The sequence below is a fragment of the Emydura macquarii genome, unplaced genomic scaffold (assembly GCF_026122565.2).
Source record: "Emydura macquarii macquarii isolate MOO-44397 ecotype Brisbane River unplaced genomic scaffold, CSIRO-AGI_Emac_v2 contig_2422, whole genome shotgun sequence".
Classification (NCBI taxonomy): domain Eukaryota; kingdom Metazoa; phylum Chordata; order Testudines; family Chelidae; genus Emydura; species Emydura macquarii.
In genome coordinates, this window is record NW_027132559.1 from 37,131,738 (window position 1) to 37,159,226 (window position 27,489).

General features: G+C 42.2%; 1 protein-coding gene across 5 annotated transcripts in view; it reads right to left on the minus strand.

Annotated features, from left to right (window-relative positions):
• RSU1 (Ras suppressor protein 1) overlaps positions 1 to 27,489 on the minus strand; it is a 190,767-nt gene that overhangs the window by 122,800 nt on the left and 40,478 nt on the right. For all 5 annotated transcript variants that reach the window (XM_067562296.1, XM_067562294.1, XM_067562298.1 and 2 more), the window contains 4 exons: positions 24,384 to 24,504; positions 9,347 to 9,465; positions 6,540 to 6,622; positions 6,163 to 6,277 (listed from right to left, as the gene is read on the minus strand). In XM_067562296.1, coding sequence (XP_067418397.1) covers positions 6,163 to 6,277; positions 6,540 to 6,622; positions 9,347 to 9,465; positions 24,384 to 24,504 — 438 coding nt within the window. The remainder of the gene's footprint in view (positions 1 to 6,162; positions 6,278 to 6,539; positions 6,623 to 9,346; positions 9,466 to 24,383; positions 24,505 to 27,489) is intronic.

Sequence of the window (27,489 nt, forward strand, 5' to 3'; positions counted from 1 at the left end):
TTTTAACAAAACATCCAATATTATGGACTTACAGGATCAACAACCCAATTACCTTGAAATAGCTTACACATTTTACCAACATCTAAAACCACCCTACAGGATTCCCAGTTACCTGAGACTCCTGCACAGAGAATGCTTTCAGCTTGAAATCTAATCAATTTCAAAATAGGAGTTCAAAGTTGCCTCAGCTACTACACTTGCCTCGAAATGAAAAACACGCCAAAAGACAGTTAATTAATAAAGTAACACAACTATATTACCAGGTCCCTACCAAATTCATGGTCCATTTTTGTAAATTTCACAGTCATAGCATGTTTTTTTTCATAGTTTTAAGATTTTTAAATCTAAAATTTCATGGTGTTGTAACAAAGCATGAATATGTATTTTAAAATGGCAAAACAAACATGCAAAGCCCTCAAGACTCAGCATTTCTCAAACTGGGGGTCCCGACCCCAAAAGGGGTCACAAGGCTATTATAGGGGAGTTCGGTATTGCCACCCTTACTTCTGTGCTGCCTTCAGAGCTGAGTGACTGGAGAGCGGATGCTGCTGTCCAGGTGCCCAGCTCTGAAGGTAGTGCAGAAGTATGATTGGCAATACTGTGACCCCTCTATAATATTCTTTAAACCCCCTTTTAGGTCAGGACCCCCCAGTCTGAGTAACGCTCTGTGCTTTCGTATGCTTTTACCCTATAGCATAGGTCAAAAGTACACAAAAGACCAGATTTCACGGAGGAAACCACATTTCATGGTCCCTGACCCATTTTTCAGGGCCATGAATTTGGTAGGGCCCTATATATTACTCAAACATTTCTAAAAATGTTCTCACAACAAACATTCACTCTGGTCCAAACCATAAAATATAATAATAGAAAAATTGATTTAAACTAATAAGTGTCAGGTTGATGGCTTCAGAAGATAAATTCTTCTATTTATCCACAGGCCAGAGACATCACTGTGAAATTCAGTGAAACTTTCCAGGCTGTTCCCCCATCTACACTATAGGGTGACTTTTTAAATGGTAGGTTATCAAATGGTCACCCTAAAGTAAGAAACTTAGAAGCTAGTATCCCAATATTCCCAAGATACCCGTACTTCTCGCTAGTATCAAGGGACCGAGCTGACACAAGCATAGTACTCCTGAGCAGTATTCCTGTGAGGCTGGGGGATGCAGTGATGCTTTTACACAGACAGTTGAGGAGTCAGAGATCTATTTCACACAAACATTTTTTTTTTTAAAAGGGAAATTCATTTGATTTATTTTGATCTTCTAAAGAGAAAAATAGTAGTCTTTAAACTAATACATAGAACTGACCAAAGCTTTTAGAATTTCAAAATTGAAAGGAAATTTAATAATGTAATGTTTTTGTTTGTTTTAAATCATAACATCTCTCTTCTGTCTTTTTGGCCAGCTCTACAAATATGTCTAAAGTAAGGACTGAAACATTTCTGCAACAATCCCTTCTCCAGGCTTCAAGCTTGGTAGAATGCCCACTTTTCTTTCCTCCAACTCCCACTCATCCACTGATGATACTCATGTGGATAAACAAGAATGTGATAGTGGCCATATGCCTGATATGGAATAGCGCCTGATGATTTGTAGTTTACCTCTCCACACCATTCCTGTTCCCATTTAGAGAGCTATCAAAACATAAAATGTTTGCCTTCATTTTGTTTGGATAAAAGAATTCAATACCATACTGAGGCATTAGCACAGTGTTTGTGTTCACAGGGATAGGTATTGTCTTCTGAATCACCACTGGAGCACGCTGGTTTCCCATGGAGCTCTCCTATCCAAGTATTAGCTAGACCTAATGCTGCTTATTTTATGAAATCTAAAGGAAACTCACTACTTGGAAGTTATGATGTGTGAGAAATGAATGCAAGTATGTACAGAGCTCTGGGTATATTATGCTTTATAATCAACTGTGGATATATTCTAACAACCACTGAGTGATCACACAATGTATGTGTAGCATAAAGTGAGAAAGATTAGTTCTAGGATTTGTCTAAATTTTGTACTTAAATTTGGAAAGGAATGAAGCCAAAGGTGCGTCTGCAACAGTAGGCATTCCCATTTGCATGTGCATTTGCTTGATTAATATCTAGTTGCATGTGAATATGTGCATTAAGAACTGTAGTAACTACACTATCTTGCACACTACAATTTTAAATTATAGATTTCATATACTCAACTCCCCATCCCTTTTTAAAGGAGCTCTTTAAAGTGCTTTCTTATGGCAAAGATACCACAGGACCAGATTATTTTCAATAGGATTCCCTGTGTTAAATCCCTGAATTTTGATCCTTTATTCAAATAAAATAATTTAGCTATTTAAAATATAAAAGTGATGGGACAATTACTTTGACAATTTTTCAGTTTGCTTCCACTCTAAGAGAAAAAGATACATATTACAGGATAGCATATTTAACTACATAAACACTACATCCCAATAAAGGTGAAAAAAGGCCAGCTCCCCAAACAGAGCTTTTGAAAAGGCTTTAATTGGGAAAGAAATGCCTAGATTTGCAAATATGAATCAAAGTACATAGTTACATGCTTATTATTTTCCTTAATATGGGGAAATAATTTGATAGGCTAATACAGAACTCAATGCCATTTCTAAAAGCTAACTGCTTTTGATACTCAGATTAGAAAAAGTTGATAATTTAATTAAAAGTGCTGCTGTAGAAAATCCATTGTTTCTCCATGATCGTAAGCAAGCCAACTGTGGAGGCTTCAGACTAAAAGGAGGATATCATTAGGATAAGATTTAATTTTTTTAAATTATGATACTTGCTATGTCTGAAACAAGTCAAACTAAAACAGCAGGTTAAATTCTCTGTGAAGTTGTGGCACTGGCCAAACCACTTATTCTCATTCTTCAGTCACAAATGACTGCAGTTTTATCAATGACGCTGTGCTACACACTAGCCTTTTGCTTGATGCTCCTCTGCCCCATTACTGTAATCTTTTAGATAGCATCACCCATGCTCTGGTCCACTGAGATGACCAAACAATGAACTTCAGAATACCAACCATTGATCTTACTAATTGCATCTGCCACTTTGCTTTGGTTCCTTGTTTCTATTCAGCTTTTTTTCCCCAAACATCATTCCGATTGTTAAATGGTCAGAATACACAAAGTGACAGATTTAGTGCTTCCTTGGCAATTTATATAACTGACTGCAACTCTGTGGTTGCAGTGAATCATGATTTATTTGTCTCACACTGCCGCACATAACCTTTTAAATGCTAGGAAAAAATGCCAACACCTCTTTAAAGTTATATATGACTGCCCACCACCATTCCTCATGAACTGGGTTTGGAGAGACAAATGATAAAAACAAGCTGTGAATTCCACCCATCCAACCCCAGCCATTTCCTGCATTCATCATTCACACATCCTGTATTTACAGACAAGGCTCCTAATCAAGAGATCCAGTGCACTGTACGAGGTACCTTCTTGTTCCCTCTTAGACAATAATATTTGTTTTCTTTGTTTCTTTCTAACATTAATGATAGGTAGTCTTAGCTAAAATACAAACACAGGTGGTTCTACTTTTCACTGATTCACACAGAATAATGACATACTCAACGATACCGGATGGAATCTTTATCAATATTCTGAAAAGTTGAATTTGTTAACATCTCTCTCTCTCTTCCAAATTAACATTTTACTCCCTTCACTTCACCAGTGATCTCCATCCCTTTCCGTCCCCCACTCATTTCTTCATGCCTTCTTCCATACTTCCCTCCCATGAATGACCTTCTTATTCCAATTCACCAGGCCCCCTCTCCCATTCATAAATTCAAATAAATTCTGCCCTCTTTTAGTATTTATACTGGGCTCATCCACTGATATCTGAGTACATAAAGATTCATTTTTTCTGCAAGGACACAGACCACTACCCCTCGTAAATCAAATGCCTTCTCCACCTGAAATTCAGAGAGAGAGAGAGAGAAAAAGAGAGAGAGAAAGTGAAGATTACTTATTTATTTTAAATGAAATAGCAACACAATTCATGCAAATAGCATCTGTTGGTTAAAAAGCTGTTTGTCCAGTACGTACAGCATAAAACGGTTTGAATAGTTCTCCTTACTGTACGATTTTGTCTATGAGATTAAGGAGCCAGAAGTTGGCTGAAAGATGCTAAGTAAGTTATTACAACAAATGGAGAAGTAAGTATTTCATAATACCCACCGCTTATATAGCACTTTACCTAAGGATGTCAGTATCATTATTCCCACTTTACAGAAGGGGAAACATAGGCACAGAAAGATGAAATGACATGTCCCAGGTCACCCAGCAAGCCAGTGGCAGATCCAGGGATAGAACCCGGATTTCCTGAGTCTCAGTCTAGCGCTCTATCTGCTATGCCAAACACAGCACCAAAAGTGCTCATCAGAATAAATAAGACTTGGCCTCTGCTACGAGGAGTTTACTATCTAATTTTAGACATCATGCAATCGATCAGAGTAAAGAAGCGTGTGGAAGGAAAAACAGGAAAAAGGAGGACAAGAGATGCTAATATATTACAGGACTACCATGCTTCATTATTTTAACCACTGAATATATACAAAAAGTATAATCTTTTTCTCTTAATAAATATGCTTACAGGAAGCCTAATTTACAAATCTAGATTTTGAGATGTAACTCTTTAGAAACAAATATAAAAGTCTGACATTCTTTAAATATTTAATATACTTCTGACATTATACATGGCAGAGATTACAACAGAAATGGGCCCTGTCATATCATAAGTGAGACTCTGTATAAAACCATAACATGAAATACTGAAAGATTAATACATGCATTATGAGGTATAATTTATGAAAGAAAAAGTTTGTCTAGTAAGTAGTAGAGCCGCGGGTCTAAGTCAATCTGACCCTTAGTTATGATATTTTAAAACAAACACCTGAAATTAAAGGAGGCCTTCATCCATCAGTGGTGAGATAGAAAGAGCTGTCAGTTGCTATATTGATAAAGATAGAGATATGGTGACTAAGCAGAATGCAAACAAACCCATTCCCTCCACACCAAAAGAAACAGACACTTTTCCTGTGACTTTAAGGCATAAAGCTTAGGGACACATGTAAATTCAGAAATGTGCATTTAGAACAACAGACTACCATGCATATATACACACACAATACCCATCAATTATCATATAATCTAACTGGTCACAGCATGTTCATATGATAAAATTTTGCATTATTCTCTCCCAAGGGGGGCGAAGGGGGGTGGGAGGAGAGACAGCGCGAGAGAATGTGTGTATATTGCGCTCTCTCTCCCTCTTTCTCACACACACAAACACACACACACACGCTTACTTTAAGTGCTGCTGCATATTTACACAAAAGACATTTTTAAAGGGTATCATAAAACACACTAACCCCAATGGTGAAAGTGGGCACAACTCCACTGAGATCTGTGCCCATAGCTTAAAATGCACTACTGTAATGCAAATGTGCTACATGGAGTTTCTAATTAGTTTCTAATGAAGACCATTAATTTTTTATTAAAGAAAATTAAGTTACTAGTGATAATGTTAGAAATCACAAACCCAGAAGCTTAACTGCTGCTTCCATTGTTTTGAGGGAAATAGTTGTCAGAAGAGTAAAAATATTAGGATATCAAAATATACACTTAAACAAACAAATAGAAACTAACTTAAGCCTTATGTTACTTTTATTGACAAACTTCCATTTCTACAGAAACAGGCTCAAGAAAGCCACCTCTATCCAACCATTGAGAATTCAAACTTTATTTTTTGCTGTCTTAAGCAATGGTTTCAACACAACCAGCTACAGACAACTAAAATATGTCATTATATACAATGAGGTATGCAAAATTTTGTAATCTGACTAATACACAAGTCATATATAATATGGGAACTAATGCAGCCAAATGTGCAACATGAGAAAAACACTAGCCTTTCCTCTTCCACATACACATACAAAGAGAGAGAGAGAGAGAGAGAGAGAGTGAGTGTGTGTGGGGGGGGAGGGGGAAGGAGGAATAAACAAATAATAGCAACAATGATAATCTCCAAAATATATTCTTTGCTGAGGTTAACAGATAATCTAAATTATCAACAGGAAGCGCATTGTTGTCATAATTATTATTATTCAAACAGCAAATGACCATCTGCAATCTTACCTAATTCTGGGGGCAGCACAGTAAGACGGTTTCCCTGGATATGAAGTTCCTTAAGCTGAGTGAGTTCACCAATTTCTTTAGGCAGTGATATCAGGTCATTGTCCCTAAGGCTCAGCTAAAAGAAAACAAAGTTGTCAGAACAATTTTCAGTTAAAATAAAACAGCATAAAAGAAAACACTTGTTCTCTGCCCAACCTTTCCCCTTCCCTCCCTACTCAATTCTTCCAATTTATTTACAAGATAAACAAGAAACAGTACCAGGTGTAATGGTTATTCCTGAAAAACAAAACCTACTACTTCTCAAATTGACTAGATTCTACTGCTACAAGGGCTGCAAAAGTGAATTGATTTTCCAAGAATTTAGATAAATTACTTACTATCTGCAACTTTGTGAGCTTCCCAATATCTGGCGGCAGGATTTCAAAATCGTTGTCACTTAGATAGAGTGCACGCAGGGTGGCTGCAAATTAAACAGCAATATATAAACAGGTTGGCATATAACCCAACCATTTGAGATCTGATCAATAAAAGAGTCAGATTTGATTAATAACCCTGACTTGGTGAAAAGCCTTTGACATACTCAGGGCTCACAATAATAACAAACAGGTCAAACTTAGATTTACTGACTTATTGTATTGTTGGTGTGTTCAGGAAAACATCTATATCCAGAAGGACTGACACAATTAACAATTTCTACAATAGACTCCGACAGGTTCTGGCACATAGTTTCAACGCTCAGCTGTCAGAAGGAGCAATTATTCTTTATTACATCTGATTCCTAGTTATTATCCAATTTGCATAAAAAACCCTGTGTTTTGGAATGAATTTACACCTATATTTAACTAGATACAGCCTAGTGGAGCTCTGTGGAAAGACCTTAAAACAGGATAGTAGATACAAACACAACTGAGTTCAAATCAAGTCATTTATATTTTCATAGGTAATCTCTCTCTCTTTCTCTCTCTGCAGTAGAGGACAGAATAAAATTCAAAAATGAAAAAGAAAAACCCAATCCATCCATTCCTGCGCACAGTACTTTGCAGGAAAATTAAACAAGACAACGACAGTGAATGCTGGGAGGAAAACTATAACCTCCCAACCGCCTGAGAGAGCCAGCTGAATGTTTGTTTTGCAGGTTTCTTGTTAGTTGCATTATAACCATTTTAAATTTTCCTTCTCTTGGATCAGTAGGTCTCAGACTGCAGCATGGCATCCTTTAACCTCTTTGCCACCTTTTCAGCTAAAGGCTCTGATTCTGCTACCAAAAAAACTACAATAGAACCTCAGAGCTATGAACACCTCAGGAATGGAGGTTGTTTGTAATTCTGAAGTACTCATAATTCTGAACAAAATGTTATGGTTGTTCTTTCAAAAGTTTACAACTGAACATTGACTTAACACAGTTTTGAAACTTTACTATGCAGAAGAAAAACCCTGTTTTTAACCGTCATAATTTAAATGAAACAAGCACAGAAACAGTTTCCGTACCTTGTCAAATCTTTTTTTAAACTTTTTTTTTTTTTTCAGTAGTTTACATTTAACATAGCACTGTTCTGTATTTCTTTTTTGTCTCTGCTGCTGTATGATTGCATACTTCCAGTTCCAAATGAAGTTTGATTGACCAGTCAGTTTGTAACTCTGGGGTTCCCAATTCTGAGGGTCTACTGTATGTTAAAAAGAATATTAAGGTTGCAAAATCAAACACTCAAAAGTTAGGAAATACCAAAATAAAGACTGCCTGTGCAACTGTAATTGAGCCTGTGTGTGCGCGCGTGCATGCATTAAATGATATAGTCTTTAACTATATGATCACATACTATTTCTTCTACCATGCCTCATTCAGTACACAGTAAGTGTGGCGCTCTGGGAATGAATCAAGGCTGTGTAGTGAAAAAAGCTGCTGCCTGTAGGATCTTTGTCTCACTTGTTGCAAAAGTTGGAAGGTGTCTAGTGAATGAGGTAAGGGATTGCAGAAAGAGAAAAGACGGTCTTGTGGGTTAAGGAAATTGAATGACCCTCTGGGGAACTGGATTCTCTCTCTTGCTCCACCATACAATTCCTATCTGTTGCTGTGCCAAAGTGTTCACAGCTGGCCATTAATTGCATGTTGCTCATTTTCTGGATGCCCTACAAACAGATTCTTAGGGCTAGATCTGCAGAAATACCAAGGGTTCACATCTGCAATGGAAGTCAAGGGGGGCTGTGCTTTTAACATACAAGGTGTTATAAAAATACTAGGGACCAAAAATAATAATAATAATAATCAGCCCACGATGTCTCAAGTTGGGCACCCAAAAAAATCAGTAAAAACTTTGGACAATTTTTGCCTTGGTTGATCGGTGCCACAGTTCCACAGCTCTGAAATGGGGATAATAATACCTCCCTACTACCTCAGAGGAGTATTCTTAAGCTAAATTCACTAATGTTTGATGAAGCACTCACAATATGATGAAAGCACCATAGAAAAGCCCAGGAGGAAATTAACTGTTTTGTTTTCAATGCAGAGTTTGGATAATGTGAAGTAAGGCAGGCCTGGGGCCACACACTGAATGAAAATAAAAAATATTAAATTCACATAACAAGGCTAAGATCATATGGAAAAAACTGTATGTGATAACATAATTAAAGACTATCATAATGGATATGCATAAGACGGCTCAATTAATGCTCCAAAAGCAATCTGAATTCTGAGATTCATAACTTCTGGGTGCTTGACTTCATAACATTAACGTGCTTTCAACATATCTATAAAAACTATATGCACAGACGAGCGCGTGCACACACACACAGTTGGTAAAGTAGTTTTCAACAAGAGCGATCAGAAACTTGGTTGTGGTTACTTTCAGATAGTCAACACGCATCAAGGTGACATTCTTTATTGTCCCATGAGGCTTGTTAGCTTCTATGAAGTTTTAGTTAAGTATGTGACTCAAGAAAATATTACCTTCAAGAAAGCTAATATACCATTACTAACCAAGTCTTCGCATGCCCAATAGTGTCAGGTGACTGTATATCAATGGTACGTATTGCTGAGCTATGTAGAAATATTCAAGAGAGCCCAAGGAAGAAAAACATATATCTAAAAAATTCTATTCGAGTTTGGTCTCTATCAAATAAATTTCACCGGCAGAAAGCAAAACACCATTTCAGAAAGATTTATAGATTTTTTTAAAAAGTTTCTTACTCAGATAGAAGAAGTTTCCAGACAGGGAATTTTCATTTAAATTGTTATAAGTCAAGTCAAGAACCTCCAGAGCTGGTAAAGATCCAAATCCTCTAGGCAAGGTATTTAACCTGTTCATGCTGTTGGTGGTGGAAAAACAAGATAAACAGAACATGTTTATATTCATTTCACCAGTTAGAGTCAGAAGCAAAAAGGATGCAGGCATTAAGAGCTTTCAAAAAAAAAAAAAAAAAAAAAAGAGTTCTGACTAATTTCTGGGTCAACCCTTTCAGGGCATGGTGATGAGCACTTCCTGCCCTCAACTCCCACTGGTTAATGGGATGGGAACTGAGGGTGCTCAGCATCTCATAGGATGAGGCCCATAGACCCTTATTCCCCACTGTCCGATGGTCCCCACTAGCAACAGCTCAGAAGAGGCAACTGGAAAAATGACAGTCAGGAAACGGTTAGGCTGACAACACTAAGCAGGAAGCCTATTAGGAGGCTCCAGAAAGGAGAAAGATCTCCCCAGACTCTCACAGATCCAGACACCCTGTAGGGTTGGGTTGAGGAAGAGAAGGATAAGGAATCCATGAGCCAGGAGCCTAGCTGACAGGCCAGGGGAACCAACTTTGAGCCCAGAATAACTGGCAGATGGCTAGGACTGTTCAGACAAGTGCAGGAAGACCAGACAGACTCTTTGTTTGGGAGGCGTCAGCTGCAGCAGCAGATGTCATCCTTTGGGCACAGCACAGGAGGGAAAGGATGAGGAGCCCCATGACTATACCACCCAGGAAGAAACTGGCTTTCAGCCTTGCCTGACAGGTCTCTTCTCCTGCACCAGATACTGGGAGATGGCTGGGTTTTAAACATCTAGGGATCAATCACAATACAAAGGGTCACTTCTATGCCTCACCACAAGAGACCTCCTAATCTACAATTCCACTCTACCAACCTTCTACACCGAGTGAATAGATTCTGGGGCTGCAACCTCTTTATTTTTGTGTTTACAGTGTAGAATATCTATTATTTAAGGGAGGAGGTCACAGATTATCATTGTGAGGTTAGTTTTTCCTTTACTTATTTATTATTCCCGATTCCCATGACTTTTCTTTTTGTTCCTGTCTCTTACCATACCCTTCCTTAATCTCCTCCTATCATTTTCCCTAATAAAGTTAGTTTCTTCTCATAACCAGTTCATTTTGTATTGCATTAAAGTATATTTATTCAGGTCATAAAGGCCACATATTCACTGAGTCCCCTAATTACCAGGTCAAGGCACCCTACCTTACAAGGTACAGACCAGATAGATCAGTAAATTAATAGCTGAGACTAACAGATCCAAGACCCATTGGTGTAAGATGGCCATAGAGCCACTCAGGAAGGAGGAATGAGCAGACTTTACCACTCTTCAGTAATAAGGGTGAGCTGGGAGGCATGTGTGCATGGATACATTAAACACAATGCAGCAAGGAATGACCATGAATGGGGGGTGAGGAGAGTTACATGGGGATGAGGATTTCAAACAGAACTGGTTACACAATGGAGAAAACGGGTGGTGTGGCAGGGAAGTCACACAAAAAAGGAAGGGGCACTGAATTTTTAATCCACAAGATCTTCCAATCAGCTCTCATTACAGTAGTGGAACATGACCATGTAAATTAATGCTTCGTGGCTTATTTTCTCTCTCACTCACACTCACACACAAAATACTACATTAAAAGAACATCAAGATTCAAATTCAAGCACTCAAAAGCTAGGAAAGAAATGCTAGAATTATGGTTGTCTGTGCAATAGTCTTTAATTATATGATCACATACCACTTTTTCCACCTATTCTTTATTCAGTGCCCAGAATGGACAGTGCTCAGTTAATGATCACCTATTCAATATTTTGTTTTCTCCTTGTTGGTCAATGTGTGGCCCCAGGCCTTATTTACTGCACATTGTTCAAACACTGCTCTGAAGACAGAATTACTCATTTTCTTTTCTATGATGCTCATCACTATAATACCTCAGTGCTTCACAAACATTAATGAATTTATTTTCACAATACCCTTGGGAGATGAGTGGGTATTCCCTCATTCTACAGCAAGGGAGCTGAAGCACAGAAAGAATAAGATCAAAGGTGTCTATTAATTTGGATGCCCAATTTGAGACACCTAGTATTTTGAAAACTCAAATCCTTAGTATTATATAGCACCTAATATGTTCAAAGCACAGATCCCATTGAGTTTAATTGCAGCTATGAGTGCTCAGCATTTCAGACAATCAGATCTCAGATTCTTATGTTGGACACTCAAAAATGAGGAATAGATGTTGAGAAAAGTTTGGTGAAGTGACTTGCCCAGCATCACATAGGAACTCTGTGACAGAGAAAGGGACAGAATCCAATTCTCCAAAAACAGCATTCAGCTTCCTTAACCATCAGACCATCCCTTCTCTTCCTCTAACACCCTGCCTCATTCACTATACACCTTCCAAATTCTACAACCTCCTTCACTAGAAAACCTTGATTCATCACCAAAGGTCACCTTGTGCACTGAATGGGGGGGTCCTGTGGAAAAAAATATCACATAGTCATGCAATTGAAGACTATTATAATGCATATGCAGGAGGGTGCTGAATTAACATTGCACAGGCAACCTTAAGTCTCACATTTCTTAACTTTTTAATGCTTTAATTTACAACCTTAGTAATGTTCTTTTAACAGAGAAAATAGAATACAAAAATCCTTAAGCATTTAATAAAAGCAAAATGAAAAAAAAATTCCAGCACATGGCATCATATTGATGGATGTCATCAGCAGAATTAGAACCTTTAGATCTACCCCCCAGATCTCTGCCACTTGAGCTAACAGAGTAACTGCTAGCAGTAGTAGGTCATCATTCTCTATGTGAACCAGCACTAGGGAAAGATGAGACACACATTTTGAAGGTGGTTTTCAGATATTTGTCAACACCAAAGGCTTAGGAATCTTAGATTCCATTCCATTCTCTTGAGGAGAGAGTGCTCTCGTGATCAGACCCCCTCAGCCTCTTTCCTCTCAAGTTTGACCAACTTCTGCTCACTCCATCTTTGTCCAACCCTACTCTCCCCTCAGCTTCCTGTCCAATCTCAGTGCACCGCCTGCCAACTGGTTGACAGCCCCTCCCCCTTCACTAATTTCCTTCATCAGCTCTCAGTCTCCTTGGAAAACCAGTCCCACCCCTTATTCCTCCCCCCTACCCTCCCCAACTCTCACTCCTAATCTATTTCCTTCTCTTCCTCCCTGGTCCAACTCTTGTCCCCTTTGCATCCAAGTCAGTCTGCTTCCTCCTCCATGCTGCCTGGGCACTTGCAGGTTGTCACTGAGAGCAGAGGAGAGTCAGGCTTCCTGGCTCTCCGTTCTGGAGCATGTGCAGAGATGGCTTGTCTGCAGTCTGGACTCACATAGGAATTATGAGGGGCTGGAGAATACCTAGTGTGCATGGAACCTTTAAGAGATTGTAGCTATTGAACATGTAAAAAGTGAGATTTTTCAGAACGTTTTTAACTTGGCCAAATGTGGATGGATTTTCACAGAAACAGAAAAAAACCACATCTGACACAAAGGCCATTCCCTGCCTAATTTCAATTTCCGGCATGGGGTCACTAGAGATTTTCAAAAGAAAGGATTGCCCAATTTTAACACCGGCAAAAATGTGTTTTTCCCCTTACCTCATTTTCGGAAATGGCTACACTGTTTTGGTCAACAGCCAGTCCTGAAAATGTCATAGCTAAAGTATGGCAAAGTTAAGCAACTGAAAACATGGCCTTATAATGGGAAGTATCATGCAACCTTAAGAATAGATAGAGCTAGCTGCCCTGCTTTGGAAAAAAAAAAGTATCAGTGCTGGACAGCTAAACAGAAGAACCAAGGCAAGGAGGGTCTGGAATAAGAGAAGTGAAACTATTTAATGCACCAAATCACGGAAAAAGCCAAGTATGGGCTTAGGAGTATTCATGGAGTTAATTACAGAAGGAGACAAAGCTGCTCTCACATCTGAATGAAACGCAACTTGGAGTAGAGTGGAGATCTGGATCATGCCATGTGGTGTCAAATTGGGACTACTCAAATCCTCAGAGTGAGATTGAGTTTTTGTACAAAGTTATGTTTGCACACCTATTTGACTGAATAATATATAACACTGTATTAAATGAGGCCGCTCAATGCTGTCAAACTACAATAATTTGCATAGGATGTTTTTAAGAATTAGGACTGACATTTTAGATATTCCATTGAAGCACATGGTGAAATCTTCTGATAAGCAGCATACCCATCAAAAAGCTGCTTTAAAATGCATGCAAAGTGAGTCCCCCCTTCCACATAAGTGACACCTAACATGTCTGTAAAGTGCACAGTGATGCATATGATATACTGAGTAAAGAACGGTTATTTACCTGTAAATGTTATTCTTTGAGATGTGTTGCTCACATCCATTCCCAACTTAGGTGCATGTGCACATCACATGCACCAGTGCTGGAAAATTTTCTCCTAGTGGTACGCATACGAGACAGCTCTAGCACCCCCTGCAGCAGCATACACATGTGCCCGCATATAGGCGCTGTTGGCTCCCCCTCCCTCTTAGCTTAGTTCCTTCTTGCTGGAACTCCGACTGACGGCAAGGAAGGCAGGTGTGGAATGGACATGAGCAACTCATCTCGAAGAACAACAGTTACAGGCAAGCAACCGTTCTTTCTTCTTTGAGTGCTTGTTCATGTCCATTCCCAACTTAGGTGACTCACCAGCAGTGTCTCTGGAGGTGGGCAGGAGTTCATGGACATGACTCTTGAAGCACCGCTCTACCAAAGCCAGCGTTGTCTTGAGCTTGCTGCATCAAGGCATAGTGGAACGAGAAGATATGCATCAACAACCAGGTAGTTGCCCTGCAGATGTCCAATATACGGACCTGGAAGGCGGCATACGATGCCTGTGCTCTCGAGTGGGCTGTCAGGGCCACTGGAGGTGCGACCCCAGCCTGCTCATAGTAGGTCCAGATACAGACCATAATCCACTTTGAGAGACATTGAGAAGAAACCAGTAGCCCCCTCATTTGGTCTGCAACCACCACAAAGAGCTATGTCGACCGGTGAAAAGGTTTCGTTCTGTCAATGTAGAACACCAGGGCCCGTCGCACATCCAGAGAATGTAAACACCTCTCTTCACTGGAGGTGCGGGGCTTGGGATAAAAGACAGGTAAAAAAATATTTTGGTTAAAAAGTGGAAGCGAGAGACTATTTTAGACAAAAAGGCTGGGTGTAGGTGTAGTTGGACTTTGTCCCTATAGAACACCGTGGAAAGTGATTCTGATGTTAATGTCCTAATCTTGGAAACTTGCCTGGCAAATGTAATAGCCACCAGAAAGGCCACCTTCCAGGATAGGTGTGTAAGAGAGCACAAAGCCATGGGTTCAAAGGGGGGCCCGGTGACTCTGGAGAGGACCACATTCAAGTCCCACTGAGGAGAAGGTTCCCTTATCAGCAGGAAAGGCCTTTCCAATCCCTTAAGAAACCTGGCTATCATTTCATGCGAAAAAAATTGTTCTACCCCCTACCAAGGGGTAGAATGCTGATATGGCTGCTACCTCGACCCTGATGAATAAGAATGGAGCAAGTACTCCAAGATAGTTGGAACTGATGCCTTCATGGGGGAAACGCCATGCTTGACAGCCCAACAGGAGAAGCATTTCCACTTAGCTCTATAAGCTGATCTGGTAGATGATTTCCTGCTCTCCAAGAGCATGTGCTGAACTTGGGATGAGCAGGCCTGCTCCTCCTGACTCAGCCATGAAGCAACCACGCTGTCAGGTGAACGGAGGCCAGATCCAGGTAGAGCAGGTGACCTTGGTTCTGGGACAGGAGGTCTGGTTGCAGCGGCAGGGACCATTGCCTGGGTCCCACCAGCTCCAGCAGCATCCTGAACCAATGTTGTTGGGGCTATGCTGGTGTCACAAGAATAACCCGAGTTTTGTCTCTCTTCACTTTCAGGAGGACCTTAGGAATTGGGGGGAAGGCATACAAGAGACTCCCTGACCAGGAAAGCAGAAAGGTGTCGGTGATAGAGCCTGCACTGAGTCCCTGGCGGGAACAGAAGCAGTGGCACTTCCTGTTTGTCCTGTGGCAAAGAGGTCCACTCGGGGATTGCCCCACCTTTGGAAGATTCGAGTCGCTACCTCCGTATGGCAGGACCACTCGCAGTGAGAGCAGAAGGACCTGCTGAGATGGTCCGCCAAAGAGTTGCTGACCCTCGGGAGATGCACTGCTATTTGGCGAATACCATGAGTGACGGAAAGGTCCCAAAATACACAGCCTCCTTGTACAGGGCTGGGGTCTGTGCCCCGCTATGTCTGTTGATATAGTACACCAAGGCCAAATTGTCTGTGAGGATTTGCACCATCTTGTGGAATAGATGCAGAAGGAAAACTGTACAGGCCAGACAAATTGCCCTGAGCTTCTTGATATTGATGTGCAGAAGCCGTTCCCATGAGGCCCATGTGCCTGCGGTTCATAGGGAATTCAGGTAAGTGCCCCATCCCAGGTCCGAGACATCAGAGATCAGAACTACTGATGGCTGGGGCTCTTCGAAGGGCATTCCCAAGAGCACTTGGCACAGGCTCATCCACCAAACCAGGAGATAAGTATTTCCAGAGGGACCATAAGTATCTTGTTCAGGTGGTGCCTAGCTGGAGAGTACATCGACGCCAGCCACATCTGGAGGGGTCTGAGGTGCAGTCTGGCATGGGGAACCATGTAGGTGCAGGCCATCATGTGGCCCAGGAGGCTGAGGCAGACCCTCGCTGTCGTGAAGGAGTGGGACAAAAATGTGGGTTATAATGTCTATCATTACCAGGAACCTTTCCTCTTGAAGGAATGCTCTGGCCCTGGACAAGTCCAGCATCGCCCCAATGAACTCTATCCTCTGCACAGGGATTAATGTTGATTTTTGCTCATTTATTAGGAGATGTTCCAAGTCACCATGAGGCTAGCCTGTACCTGAGATCTTGACCTGCCCCTGATGAGCCAATCGTCCAGGTAAGCAAAACACCTGCACCCCTCTCCTTCGGAGCTATGCTGCCACCACCAACATGCACTTGGTGAAGACCCTTGGTGCAGCTGAGAGGCCAAAGGGGAGCACCACAAACTGTTAATGGTGATCTCCCACCGTAAATCTCAGGAATCTCCCGTGGCCAAGGAAGATAGCAATTTGAAAATAAGCGTCATTTAAATTGAGAGCGACGTACCAGTCGCCCGGGAATGATGGTAGCTAGGGAAACCATACGAAACTTTAGCCTTCTGAGGTATTTGTTGAGGCACCTTAAGTCTAGGATAGGCCTCAGATCTCCCTTTGCTTTTGGAATTAAGTAGTAACAGGAGTAAAAACCTTGACCCTGTAAGTCTTGTGGGACCTCTTCCACTGCTCCCACCTGTAGAAGCACTTGCACCTCCTGCTCAAGGAGTTGCTCATGAGAGGGGTCTCTGAAGAGGGACGGGGAAGGAGGGCGGGAGTGAGGCAAACTGGAGGGTGTAGCCAGTGGCCACCATGCTGAGCACCCATCTGTCTGAAGCTATGGTGGCCCAGGCTGAGAGGAAACAGGCCAAACGAGAGGAAAAAGAGAACAGAGGGTGGATCCATAAGCGTAACTGGTAGGTCGCTGTCGGGTATACCTTCAAAAGGCCTGTTTCCTGCCTCGATTATGGCAGCTAGAGCTGGGGCAACGACCTGCAGATGACGATTGGCTCTGTAGTCTCTTAATGTCTTTATTCTTTTATAGGAGCCCCTTGGGGATGGTCCCCAGAATGTTGCTCCTGCAGGGGCCTGAAGTGCCTCCTAGACGAAGGCGGCATATACAGGCCAAGGGAACTCAAGGTAGACCTCAAGTCTTTCATGCCATGCAGCCTGGAGTCCATTTGCTTGGTGAAGAGGGCCATGCTGTTGAAGGGAGGTCCTGGATGGACTGCTGGACCTCTGATGGAAGACCCAAGGATGGGAGCCAGGACACTCATCTCATCGATATTGCAGAGGCCATTGTCCTGGCTGCTGAGTCCACTGCATCAGAGGTTGCTTGCAGGGATGCCCTTGCCACTGATCTCCCCTCTTCTAAGATGGCTTCAAACTCTTGCTTAGAGGAAGGGGACAATGCAACTGCAAACTTGCCCAGCAACTGCCATATATTGAAATGGTATCTAACCAGCAGTGCTTGCAGGTTCACTACCTGTAGCTGGAGACTGGCCGGGGAATAAACTTTCCGACCAAATAAGTTGAGTCTCTTGGTGTCTTTGAGTTTTGGGGTTGAGCTGACTTTCCTGTCTGTCCCTTTCATTGGCGATTGTGACAACCAGGGACCCCGGCACAGGTGCATATAAAGATATTCAAACCCTTTAGCTGGTAACATAATATTTTCTCTCTGCCTTCTTAGACGTGAGGGGCAGAGAGGCCGAGGTTTGCCACAGGGCCTTGGAGAGTAAAACAACCCCCTCGTGAACTGGGAGGGCCTCACTGCTAGGGGCTGCCAAGGCCAAAATTCCAAAAAGCTCAATCAACCTGCTCATCGAGCTCCTTTATTGTGAGGCGACCCTTTTCAACAAGTCCTGATGCACCCTGAAGTCATCTACCAGCACCACAGACAAGGGTCCCGCGACCATCTTGTCCAGAGACGATGAGGATGAGGCCGGCACCTGGGGTGGGGGAGGGGCCTCCACCCTGGGTGTGGTGGTTCCCCCCAGGCTCAAAGCACATAAGCCGTCTCGGTCAGAGTCTGAATCCAAGTGCGGTGCCAAACTCTGGACAATGGATGAACGCGGCACCCATGTTCCTCTCCTGAAACCAGTTTGCGGCATCCCCACAGGAAAAACCCACCAATAAGGCCCCGGACCAGGCCACTGTTCCTGCGGCCACGCTCCCATAGGCAGCATTGACAGGAAGCTCAGCATCGGGGACAGAGCCTGCCTGGTATGAACAACTTTCTTGCTGTCCAAGGAGAAGTTGCTGTCCATCAGCCAGGGTGGTGCTGACTCCGAGTATCTCATGGTGCCGTGAGGAGCTCATTGATGTTCTGGCATCGGTGAGAGGTGTGGAGAGCCCGAATGACAGGCATGACGGGACCAGCTCTTATCTTGCAGCTTCCTATAAGGGCTAGCAGAGTGGGGCTCCGGTGCTGGAGAAACATGTCATGGACCAGGTGACCTTCGGCATTCAGCCCGGTGCCGGGTCTCTGGAGACCGACGGTGGGAGCCCGGTCCAGCATTATCCTGACACAGAGAGCATGGTCTTGACTCTGGGGAACGCCTATGCACTGGCGAATGCTGTCTCGAAGATGGGGACTGTGGAGCTCTGTGCCTCAACACATTACCTGCCGGTGCCAGTGCCGAATCATGGTGTGGCAGCCTGCCATCCCTTGGCGTCGGCAGCATGGGCAGTGCCAGAAGGTCCTTCATGGCCTGGAAGGCCTCCAGCATTGACGGCACCAATAAGCGGTGAGGGCCTCTGCCGATATCAGGAGTCAGAGGAGGACCTGGTGCTTGGGTCAATGCTCGCAGCGGGGAGGGACCCTTCTGAGGCAGGGGGGAGTGGTGGCCTGATGTGGGTATCGCCTGATCCCCTTTGACTTTCTCCAGGGGGGAGCGACCATGTTCTGCACGCGTCTTCGGCCTCTTTTTCGGTACCGGAGATAGTGACCGGTGCCAAGGAGGAGGAATATGGTACCAGAGGCGCACTACGCACCAAGGCCATCGTGCTCAGTGCCGAGTCCGATCTGCCAGGCTTTGACACCGGTCTGAGTGCCGACTCCACAAGGAGGGCCCGGAGATGAATATCTCAGTCTTTCTTAGTCTGTGGATGAAAACTTTTGCAGATTTTACACTTCTCACTAACATGCGCTTCACCCAAACATTTTAAACAATTTTGATATTGGTCGTTCCATGGTATAGGCTTTTTACACAAAGCACAGGGTTTAAAATCCTGGGGAATTAGGCATGCCCCACTCCTGGGACTCTAACAACTAACTAATTAGAACTAAGAAACAAATTATATACACTAGAACGGAGAACAAATCACTAGGTTTAGCGAGAGAACTTGAGAAGGCAAGAGACGTTCCAGCACCGTCAATGTTGGCAAGAAGGAACTGAGAGGGAGAGCTAGCAGCGCCTATATGTGGGTGTACGTGCGTGTCGCTGCAGGGGGCGCTAGAGCTGGCTCATACAGGTACCACTAGGGGAAAAAGTTTTCCAGCACTGGTGCATGTGGCACACACACGCACTTAAGTTAGAAATGGACATGAGCAAGCATTTGAAGAAGAACCCTGTTAAGATTCTCGGAAGACGAAGTCACAACTAGACTTGCTTCCAGACCCTCTCCCCACATCACCAGCATTCACATATCTTCAAATATCAATGAATTTATTGTTCTAGCAATCATAGATAGCAAACTGAGGCAGAGAGAGAGAGAGAGAGAGAGATAAAGCAACGTGCCCAAAGGTATACAGAAAGTCTGTCTCAGAGCAGCAAATAGCACATACCTCCCTTGTGTCAGTCTAGCATCTTATTTAACCCTTAAATCCCTTCTTGCTCTAGAGAACACAAGGTAGTTGGAGGAGAAGGAGATAACATGAAGGTACTCTTTCAGAACAAATAAATTTCTTCTTTTAAGGCACTTGATGTTGAAAAGGTACAGAGCACATATTAACTTTTTTCTGGAAATTACTTCCGTTCACGATGGAGGGCCACATAGAACAAAAGCAGGCATATTGGCCTTGGAGTTGGCACTTGAAAACAAGCAGAATGCAACCTAGCAGCAGCAGCACCACTCAACATACCAAAGCTGTTTGTATTTCCCTCTCTCCTTGAAAAAAGTCTTTTCTCTTTTTTACTGGCAGCCAGTTGCGCAGCTGTATTAATGTGCACATGTATAGGAAAGCAGCTCTATGCCCAAGGTATTTACACATCTGTGTTCTGATGCATGTATGAACTAATCAGAGTTCGGTTTCATAGCCTTGAATAAAGGAGTGGGGGGAAAATACAGCATGTTTGTGTAACTTAAGAGTAGGCTCCTTTTGGAATGCTATTCAAAAGACACAGGCAGCTATGAATCCAGAACATATGATTAGCTGGCAGTAGCAGCAAGAGAGTTTCTTAAAATGTAGTTTACAGTTCTATTTCTGTATTATATTCCACTCATATTATGGGTGAGATAGTGCTGCGGTAGCACCACAATTCCTGTGTGATCTTGGGCAAATCACTTACACCCCAATTCTACAAAGATTTACATGCTTAACTTTAAACACACAAACAGACTAACCCAGTAGTACTATTCAAGTGCTTAACTTTATTCTCCAGCAGAACTCCCTGCAGAATTAGGGCCTTGACCTCACTGTACCTCAGTTCCCCATCTGTGAAATGAGGATAATACATCCTCTCTCCCACCCTTTGTCTTGCTTACTTCAATTAAGTTTTTTGCAACAGGGACAGTGTTGTACTGTAAGTAGTGACACCATGTAGCACCACTGGTCCTGATCTAAGAGAAGGCCCCTCTAGATGCTACTGCAATTCTACTAGTTAGGAGCAAGAAAATCTTTCATGGTAGCTGTGGGAGGCTTCTGTAATACAGGTTTAATGCTCCTGGCTTCTTTGGATGATGGAGCCTGCCCAGCATGATGAATACTGCATTTTCTGTTCCTGATCACAAAAACTTAGAGAAATTACTAGCCCTTTAAAACTTCTGCCCAGTGCTGAGGGAACATTATAGCTCCTTCACAACCATTGCTGCCTGCTGCTGTACCCTCCCCACCTTAGCACCACCACTGATGGCAGCCCCTCCTCAAACAAGTACTGGGGCTCCCTGCCTCTTCCCAGACCCCAGCAACACAAGCCTGATGTTCCAGATGACTTCTGTCCTGCAGGAAGGGGCCCACCCAGGCACACTGAAACACACACTTTCAGCTAGTGTTCTCAGCTATCTTCTTATACATGCATTTGTCCAGCACAAATCCAGATACCAGGGTGAATAGGTGCATCCCCTGGGCCCTATTTCTCCAAGGGGTGTGTATGCGCGCGCAGGGGAGGGGGGAGAGGAGAAGAGAAGAGACGACGACGACTTACCACTATAGCCCAGCACTTACTCATTCTTACCCCTCTTGCCACACTCCCAAAAAAACTACCTTCTTGCTGCTCAAGTCTTCCTCCGCTCCCCCTGCCATTCCAAAAAAATGTTGAAAAGTGGCCGCTGTTTTTTATGCAATGAATATATACCCAAATATCTGTAAACAAACAGCAAGCAGAAGCAGTGGATATACAAAGTTAATTTGCCAATTTTATTCCTCTGTGTGGATCAACACTTTTGGTTGTGCATGGTCCATGCAGTACAGTTGACCTGACGTGGACAGGCTCTGAAGGTCACAGGAAAAGAACTTGCCATTCCTGAGAAAAAGCGAGAATTTAAGAGGAAAAAAGTGTGCTGCTTAGCAACATAGGGACACTGGGATGTTTTGTCATTTGGCTCAGATTTTTTTTTTTAAAACCAGTCTGAGAAGGAAAGCGGGTGAGAAAATATACAGAAGGCTTCAGAACAATGAAAGTTGACCTGGTAAGCTAGAGAACCTTACCCAAAGTGATTTTAGTATTTGCTGGAGAGGTATAGAGTATGAATTGTTCAGCTCTCTTGAGGGCTACTACAAAAAAGGTTTAGCTATAAAGGAATGAGTCAGAGTCCCAAGGTGGGGTCTTTGTTTGGATGGTTTTTGCTTTCTTTTTCTTTTGTCTCTCTCCATTTCTCTCAGCAGCAGCCACTACAGGCCTGATCCAACTCCTGAGACCAGAGCCTTTCCAGTAGCTTTAATGGAAAATGGACCTTGAGGGAATTTACCAGTTTTAAGGTGAAGTTAGTTATGTTGTAATATTTAAAATATGTGGGGCACCCAGATGCCATTGCAATGGGCTCCCTTAAGACATATTAAAAGTAGAATGTTACACTACAAAGTTAAAAGAGAAGGCAGCCTTTGGTTTAGCATTTGCAAGACTAATGATACTGCTCAGCAAGTATGCAAATTCACACCACTTGCCCACTCCTACCCCTAAAAACAATACAAACAGAAGAATTGCAGGTAAGTAGCATACTGGTTACAGCTAAGCACAATTCAACTGGTCACTTGTTTCATTGTATGTAGAAAGCATTCAACTATTTCCCCCACTAATGATGCAGCATTACACCTTGGAAGAGTAACCCTAGACAAAGTGTGTGTGTGGGGGGGCAGCGATGTGGGAGTGTTACTTTTCCAGGAAAATGTGTTAATGATCCAGTCTCATTGTTAAATACAAGCCAGCAGAGGCTGCCAAGAATCAAAGCCTATTCCACTGTGCTAGACAACCAGAGAGAGAAAAGAACCAAAAAAGTGTCTTTATTGATGAGACAATACCAAATACGAAAATATTTATATCACTGCAGCCAGCAATGCAGTTCAACTATCAATGTCTTACAGAGTTATCTAAGGCTTTGTCTACATTATTAAGATAAGTTGACGTATGTTAGGACAACTTACAGCCACCTCTGACGTCCACACTACCCTCTTTGAGTCGGAGGTTTGCATCCTCACCAGAAGTGCTTCCACAGACCTAAGAGGGGCAGTGTGGGGAGCTGAAATCCTGGTCTCTCAGGCCACAGGCAGCTCCCTGCCAGGAGCCCAGCTGCCCCACAGGCTCCCCACCAGGAGCGGGGCCCATCCACCCAGGGCTTCTCCCAGCCCCTGCTCCCGTAAGTTGCTCAGCTCTCTAGGGGAGCAGAGCCAGCTGGCTCTAGCTGCCCAGCTTTCACACTGGAGCCATGAAATTGACAAGAATGACAGCCAACAGCTGATGTAAGGAATGCAGTATCTACACTGACACTGCATCGCCCTAATTACACTGACATAAGCCTTACACCTCTCGTTGAGGTTTTATTATGTTGACATACCAGGGGAGTTAAATGAGTGGGAGGATCATTTCGGTGTGTAAACCTCCACCGTTTTGTAAACTCTGTAGTGTAGACCAGCCCTACGTCATTACAGAACATGGAGCCTAGATAGTTAAAGTCTATTTGGGTTTAAGTAATAGACTGTACATGTCGTTTTCCTTCTCACTGAAGTTGTTCATAGGGTTGAGTTTGTAATATAAACATTCCTTCATACAGGGAGAAAACTGTAAAACAAAATAAAATTGCACCCACAAAATAGGGAGATACACCAAATACAACTATAATATGATTTCAGAAAAAGGTCCATCCCCCCTATTGTAGGCTTAGTTTTTATAAGCATATTTCTTGCAGAAAATCCATGGAAAAAAAACTGTAGTGGTGATGGTGGTTAAGCAGGAAGGGACCACCAACCATGTTAGATGAAAATAAGTTTGAGAGCTGTTACAGAAGGTGACCTCTGAAGGATGCTTCCATTCCATCAGTTTATCCTTTTAGGTTTTCAACAGAAATCCTTGTTAAACTAAGCTTTTAAAAGCTACTCTTAACAGGAGCTGCAATTCCTCCATCACTAAATGGATACAAATCACAGTTTCTAACTACCCAGAGTGGAAATCCCAAATAAAACTCACATCTTTAATCTTCCACAAGATAATTAATCCATGCTAAACAAGTAAAGCATAAGACAGATCCCGGATATTTTATCATATAGTGACCACAGAATCCAGAGATGTAATAAAGGTAGCAGTTAAAGGAACAATTTGGCACTTACATGAAACAGTATGTAACAGGATTTAAAACTGAATTTAATAAGTAGATCACTACTGACACAGACTAGACATCCATGTAATATGAAAGAGACCAAACGCATAAGCATCTCTTCCTCAAATTGTTTCAAATTAAATAAATATGCAACCACTGTTTTTCTAAGAGACAATTTTTGATTCAACTATAAGGAAACCGTAACTTCAATTATCCCAAGTTTCATAAAATGGGATTTTATTTATAAAAAATGAAAGCTTTAAGTGCAAGATTCAATTACTGCTAACTAGTAATAGTTTTTTGTATCTTCTTTTGCCATTTTTGCCATGATGCTACGCACCCAAGGTTCAGGTGTTTGAGCTTCTGAAGGCTGCTAATCTGCGTAGGCAACTCCTCAATCTGGTTGTTGAAAAAGTTGAGCACTTCTAAATTCTTCAGATCTGCAATGTTTGGTGGTACAGCTGTAGGTGGGGAAGAAAAATATATTGCAAAATGAAAGATTCTCAGAGAAACAGTTTACTTGGATTATAAACCCTTTAGGGAAGGGACCATCTTTTTGTTCTGTTTGTCTGCACCTAGCACAAATTGGTCCTGATCTAGGACTGTGGGATCTTAGGTGCTACCACAATACAAACAAATTAATTTCTATCCACAAATACTGCTGATGGCCAGTAGAGTTCTATCTGGTGTCCATTTTCAAAGCCATTACTGGCAGCACTCATCTTAAAAAAGTGACATTAGCATTTTAAAATAATACTGAAAAAAAGTCATTAATGAGCTGGGGGCAAAAATACTTGACAAAATACTTACTGTTCTGTAGGCAGAATGATAAGGGACCACACCTTCCATTAGGTTTGCACAGCACCAAGCACACAGACAAGGCTCGCAAACTATCTAAATCTTTGGATGATCACATTAATATATATCAGAAAAATAGATGGTTCAGGCATCCAGACCAAAACAATTTTATTTAAGCTCTTCTCTAGTAAAACAAACAAATCCATTCTGAGTGATGGTCCATTTCAGCCTGCTGTTTAAATAATCTAATATCTGAGCAGATGTCTATTTAACATTCAACTAACTCACAACAATTTAAGTTCAGCCGTAAATGATGAACTGTTCAGCCAAGCCAGTTTTTTATTCATCTCCCATGAGTAAAGCGCTATGATCAATACACACAAAAAAGGTTACATCAGATTAGCAACAGATCAATGCATGGTTATTATCTAGAAATATGAAAAACCAGCCCAGCAGCACGCTATGAATACACCTGTGCAGATAAAAGGTTAAAAAGCTGTATGGATTTAAATCTCTTTTCCCACAAAGAAAAATTTAAGCATGCAGCTAAAGTTTACATTAGAGCTGGGGAAAAGGTGACAAATCATTTGCACCGAAGCTTGGAACTGTACCCACTATTCACCTTGGTGTATACTGTTAACTTTGACAACAGCAGGAAACGTAGAGTTCAGGTTTAAATAATTATGATCTTTAATGAGGCCTGATTTTTTTTTTCCATTTGTTGGAATGAGGCAATTCGCCTCTGCCTCAAAAAGGAGCCCATAATATTTACACAGTAGAGCATTACAGTATGTCACTTACTAGACTTTAAAGCAGTGGTTCCCAACTTTTTTGACTCGAGGGCCACAAATATCACATTTACAACCCAGAAGAGCCACCAGTCTATCAACTCATAAAAAATATAGTGATGTATACACCATTCAGGACTACAAATCACTACATATTTAAAGTAAACATTTTGATGCTACTGTGCTCATTTTTACTTTCACTATTTTATACCAATAAATTACCCCCAGTATGTCGCACACTCACAGACAAAGCACTAGTGTAGATGAGTGACTGTCACTACACACTGAAGCACATGGCCTGGCAGCTAAGTCACAGTGGGTGGCCTGCATTTAGCAGGCCAAATCTGATTTTTAGAGTCCTACCCCTCTCCTCAAGTATGATGGGTCCTGGCTGCTCCACTAGCAGGTCCTTCCCTCCCCCCCTTCAGCCAGACAGAAGATGTTCACAGCAAGGAGGTCATCTCCTTGCTGACCTCCCATCCCCACATTTTGCCGTGCTCCCTGCAGGAGCCAGAGGAGGGGAACACTGATCTCCCGTCCCCTTAGGTCTATCAAGGAGCCTGCACCGGTCTTGTAGTCCCACAGCAGTGCACTCCATCTGGATCTTGCAGCGGAAGCTCCCTTCTGCAGCCAGCAGGAGGGGATTGGCAGGCCACTATGAAAGACCACATGAGCCACTTTTGGCCCCTGGGCCACAGGTTGGGAACCACTGCTTTAAACAGTTACACTGTTCACAACAATGGAATCTCTAACAAATATCCTAAGTGCTCTGCATAAATAGTACTTACTGCTGGGGGATGGCTGTGTTCATGAGAGAACACATTTAGCAAGCTGCATGGAAGAAATTAAGCCAAATCTGAATATTTAAAAAACCTCACTTTGTGGTATGTTCTACCATAGCTGTGTGTACATACACATCCCTTACCCCAGCTGCTGACATCAATGAGAATTATGCAGGTGTTTAGACAGGCAAATACCTGTTGTACTTAATATACTTTGAAAGAGTATGACACTTTTCCACATAAAAGGTTACTGAAATTTTTAGATATTTTCTAATACTGTTTTAAGCATCAGAATATTGCACCAGAGGCATTATCACAGTTAACATCTCTTGCCATCAGATTTCTGACCTGATAATCTTACTATTAAATGTAGTAAATTATGATAGGTTGGCAACCATGTTGTAATCAGTGGCATTAACACTTACAGATTGGGAAGCAGAAGTCCATACTAGAAAAAAATTGTTTCGATTTAGCTACAAACCAAGAATAATGCAGACAGAATGTAACCCTCTCCTGAAGTTGCACTGCTGATTCAATTAAATCTTGGTCTGAAAGTATTGGCCTTTTTGACAGGATGAGAGATTATTTCACTCTCCTAGATAAATCAGTCCAATTTAACACCACAAATTATGCTAAATGTTATTAGGGCTAGGTTACATGGACACAGAAACAATAACGCCATACAGGATACTAAGCCTCTTACAGACAGTGGGGCTGTATGACATCAATTCTATACTACAAACTATTCAAACTGAATAACAGATTCTGAAAAGTTATCACTGACTTAATCATCTAATGCTCCCAAGGGATCTATTTTCCAGGTCACTCTAAAAATACTCCATAGTATGGCAATCTTAAAAAAACAAAAACACCAAAAACCACACACATGTACATTACCTACTTTTCGGTAATTATTGTTCTTGGAGATATTGCACATCTATTCCACAATAGATGTGTGCGCGCCTTGTGCACAGTTGGAGACTTTTCCTTCAGCAGAACCCATCAGGCCAGCATGAGCATCCTCTGGTACCTTGTGCCACTGCACTCAGGTACATAGGGCCACACTGCCCCCACTTCT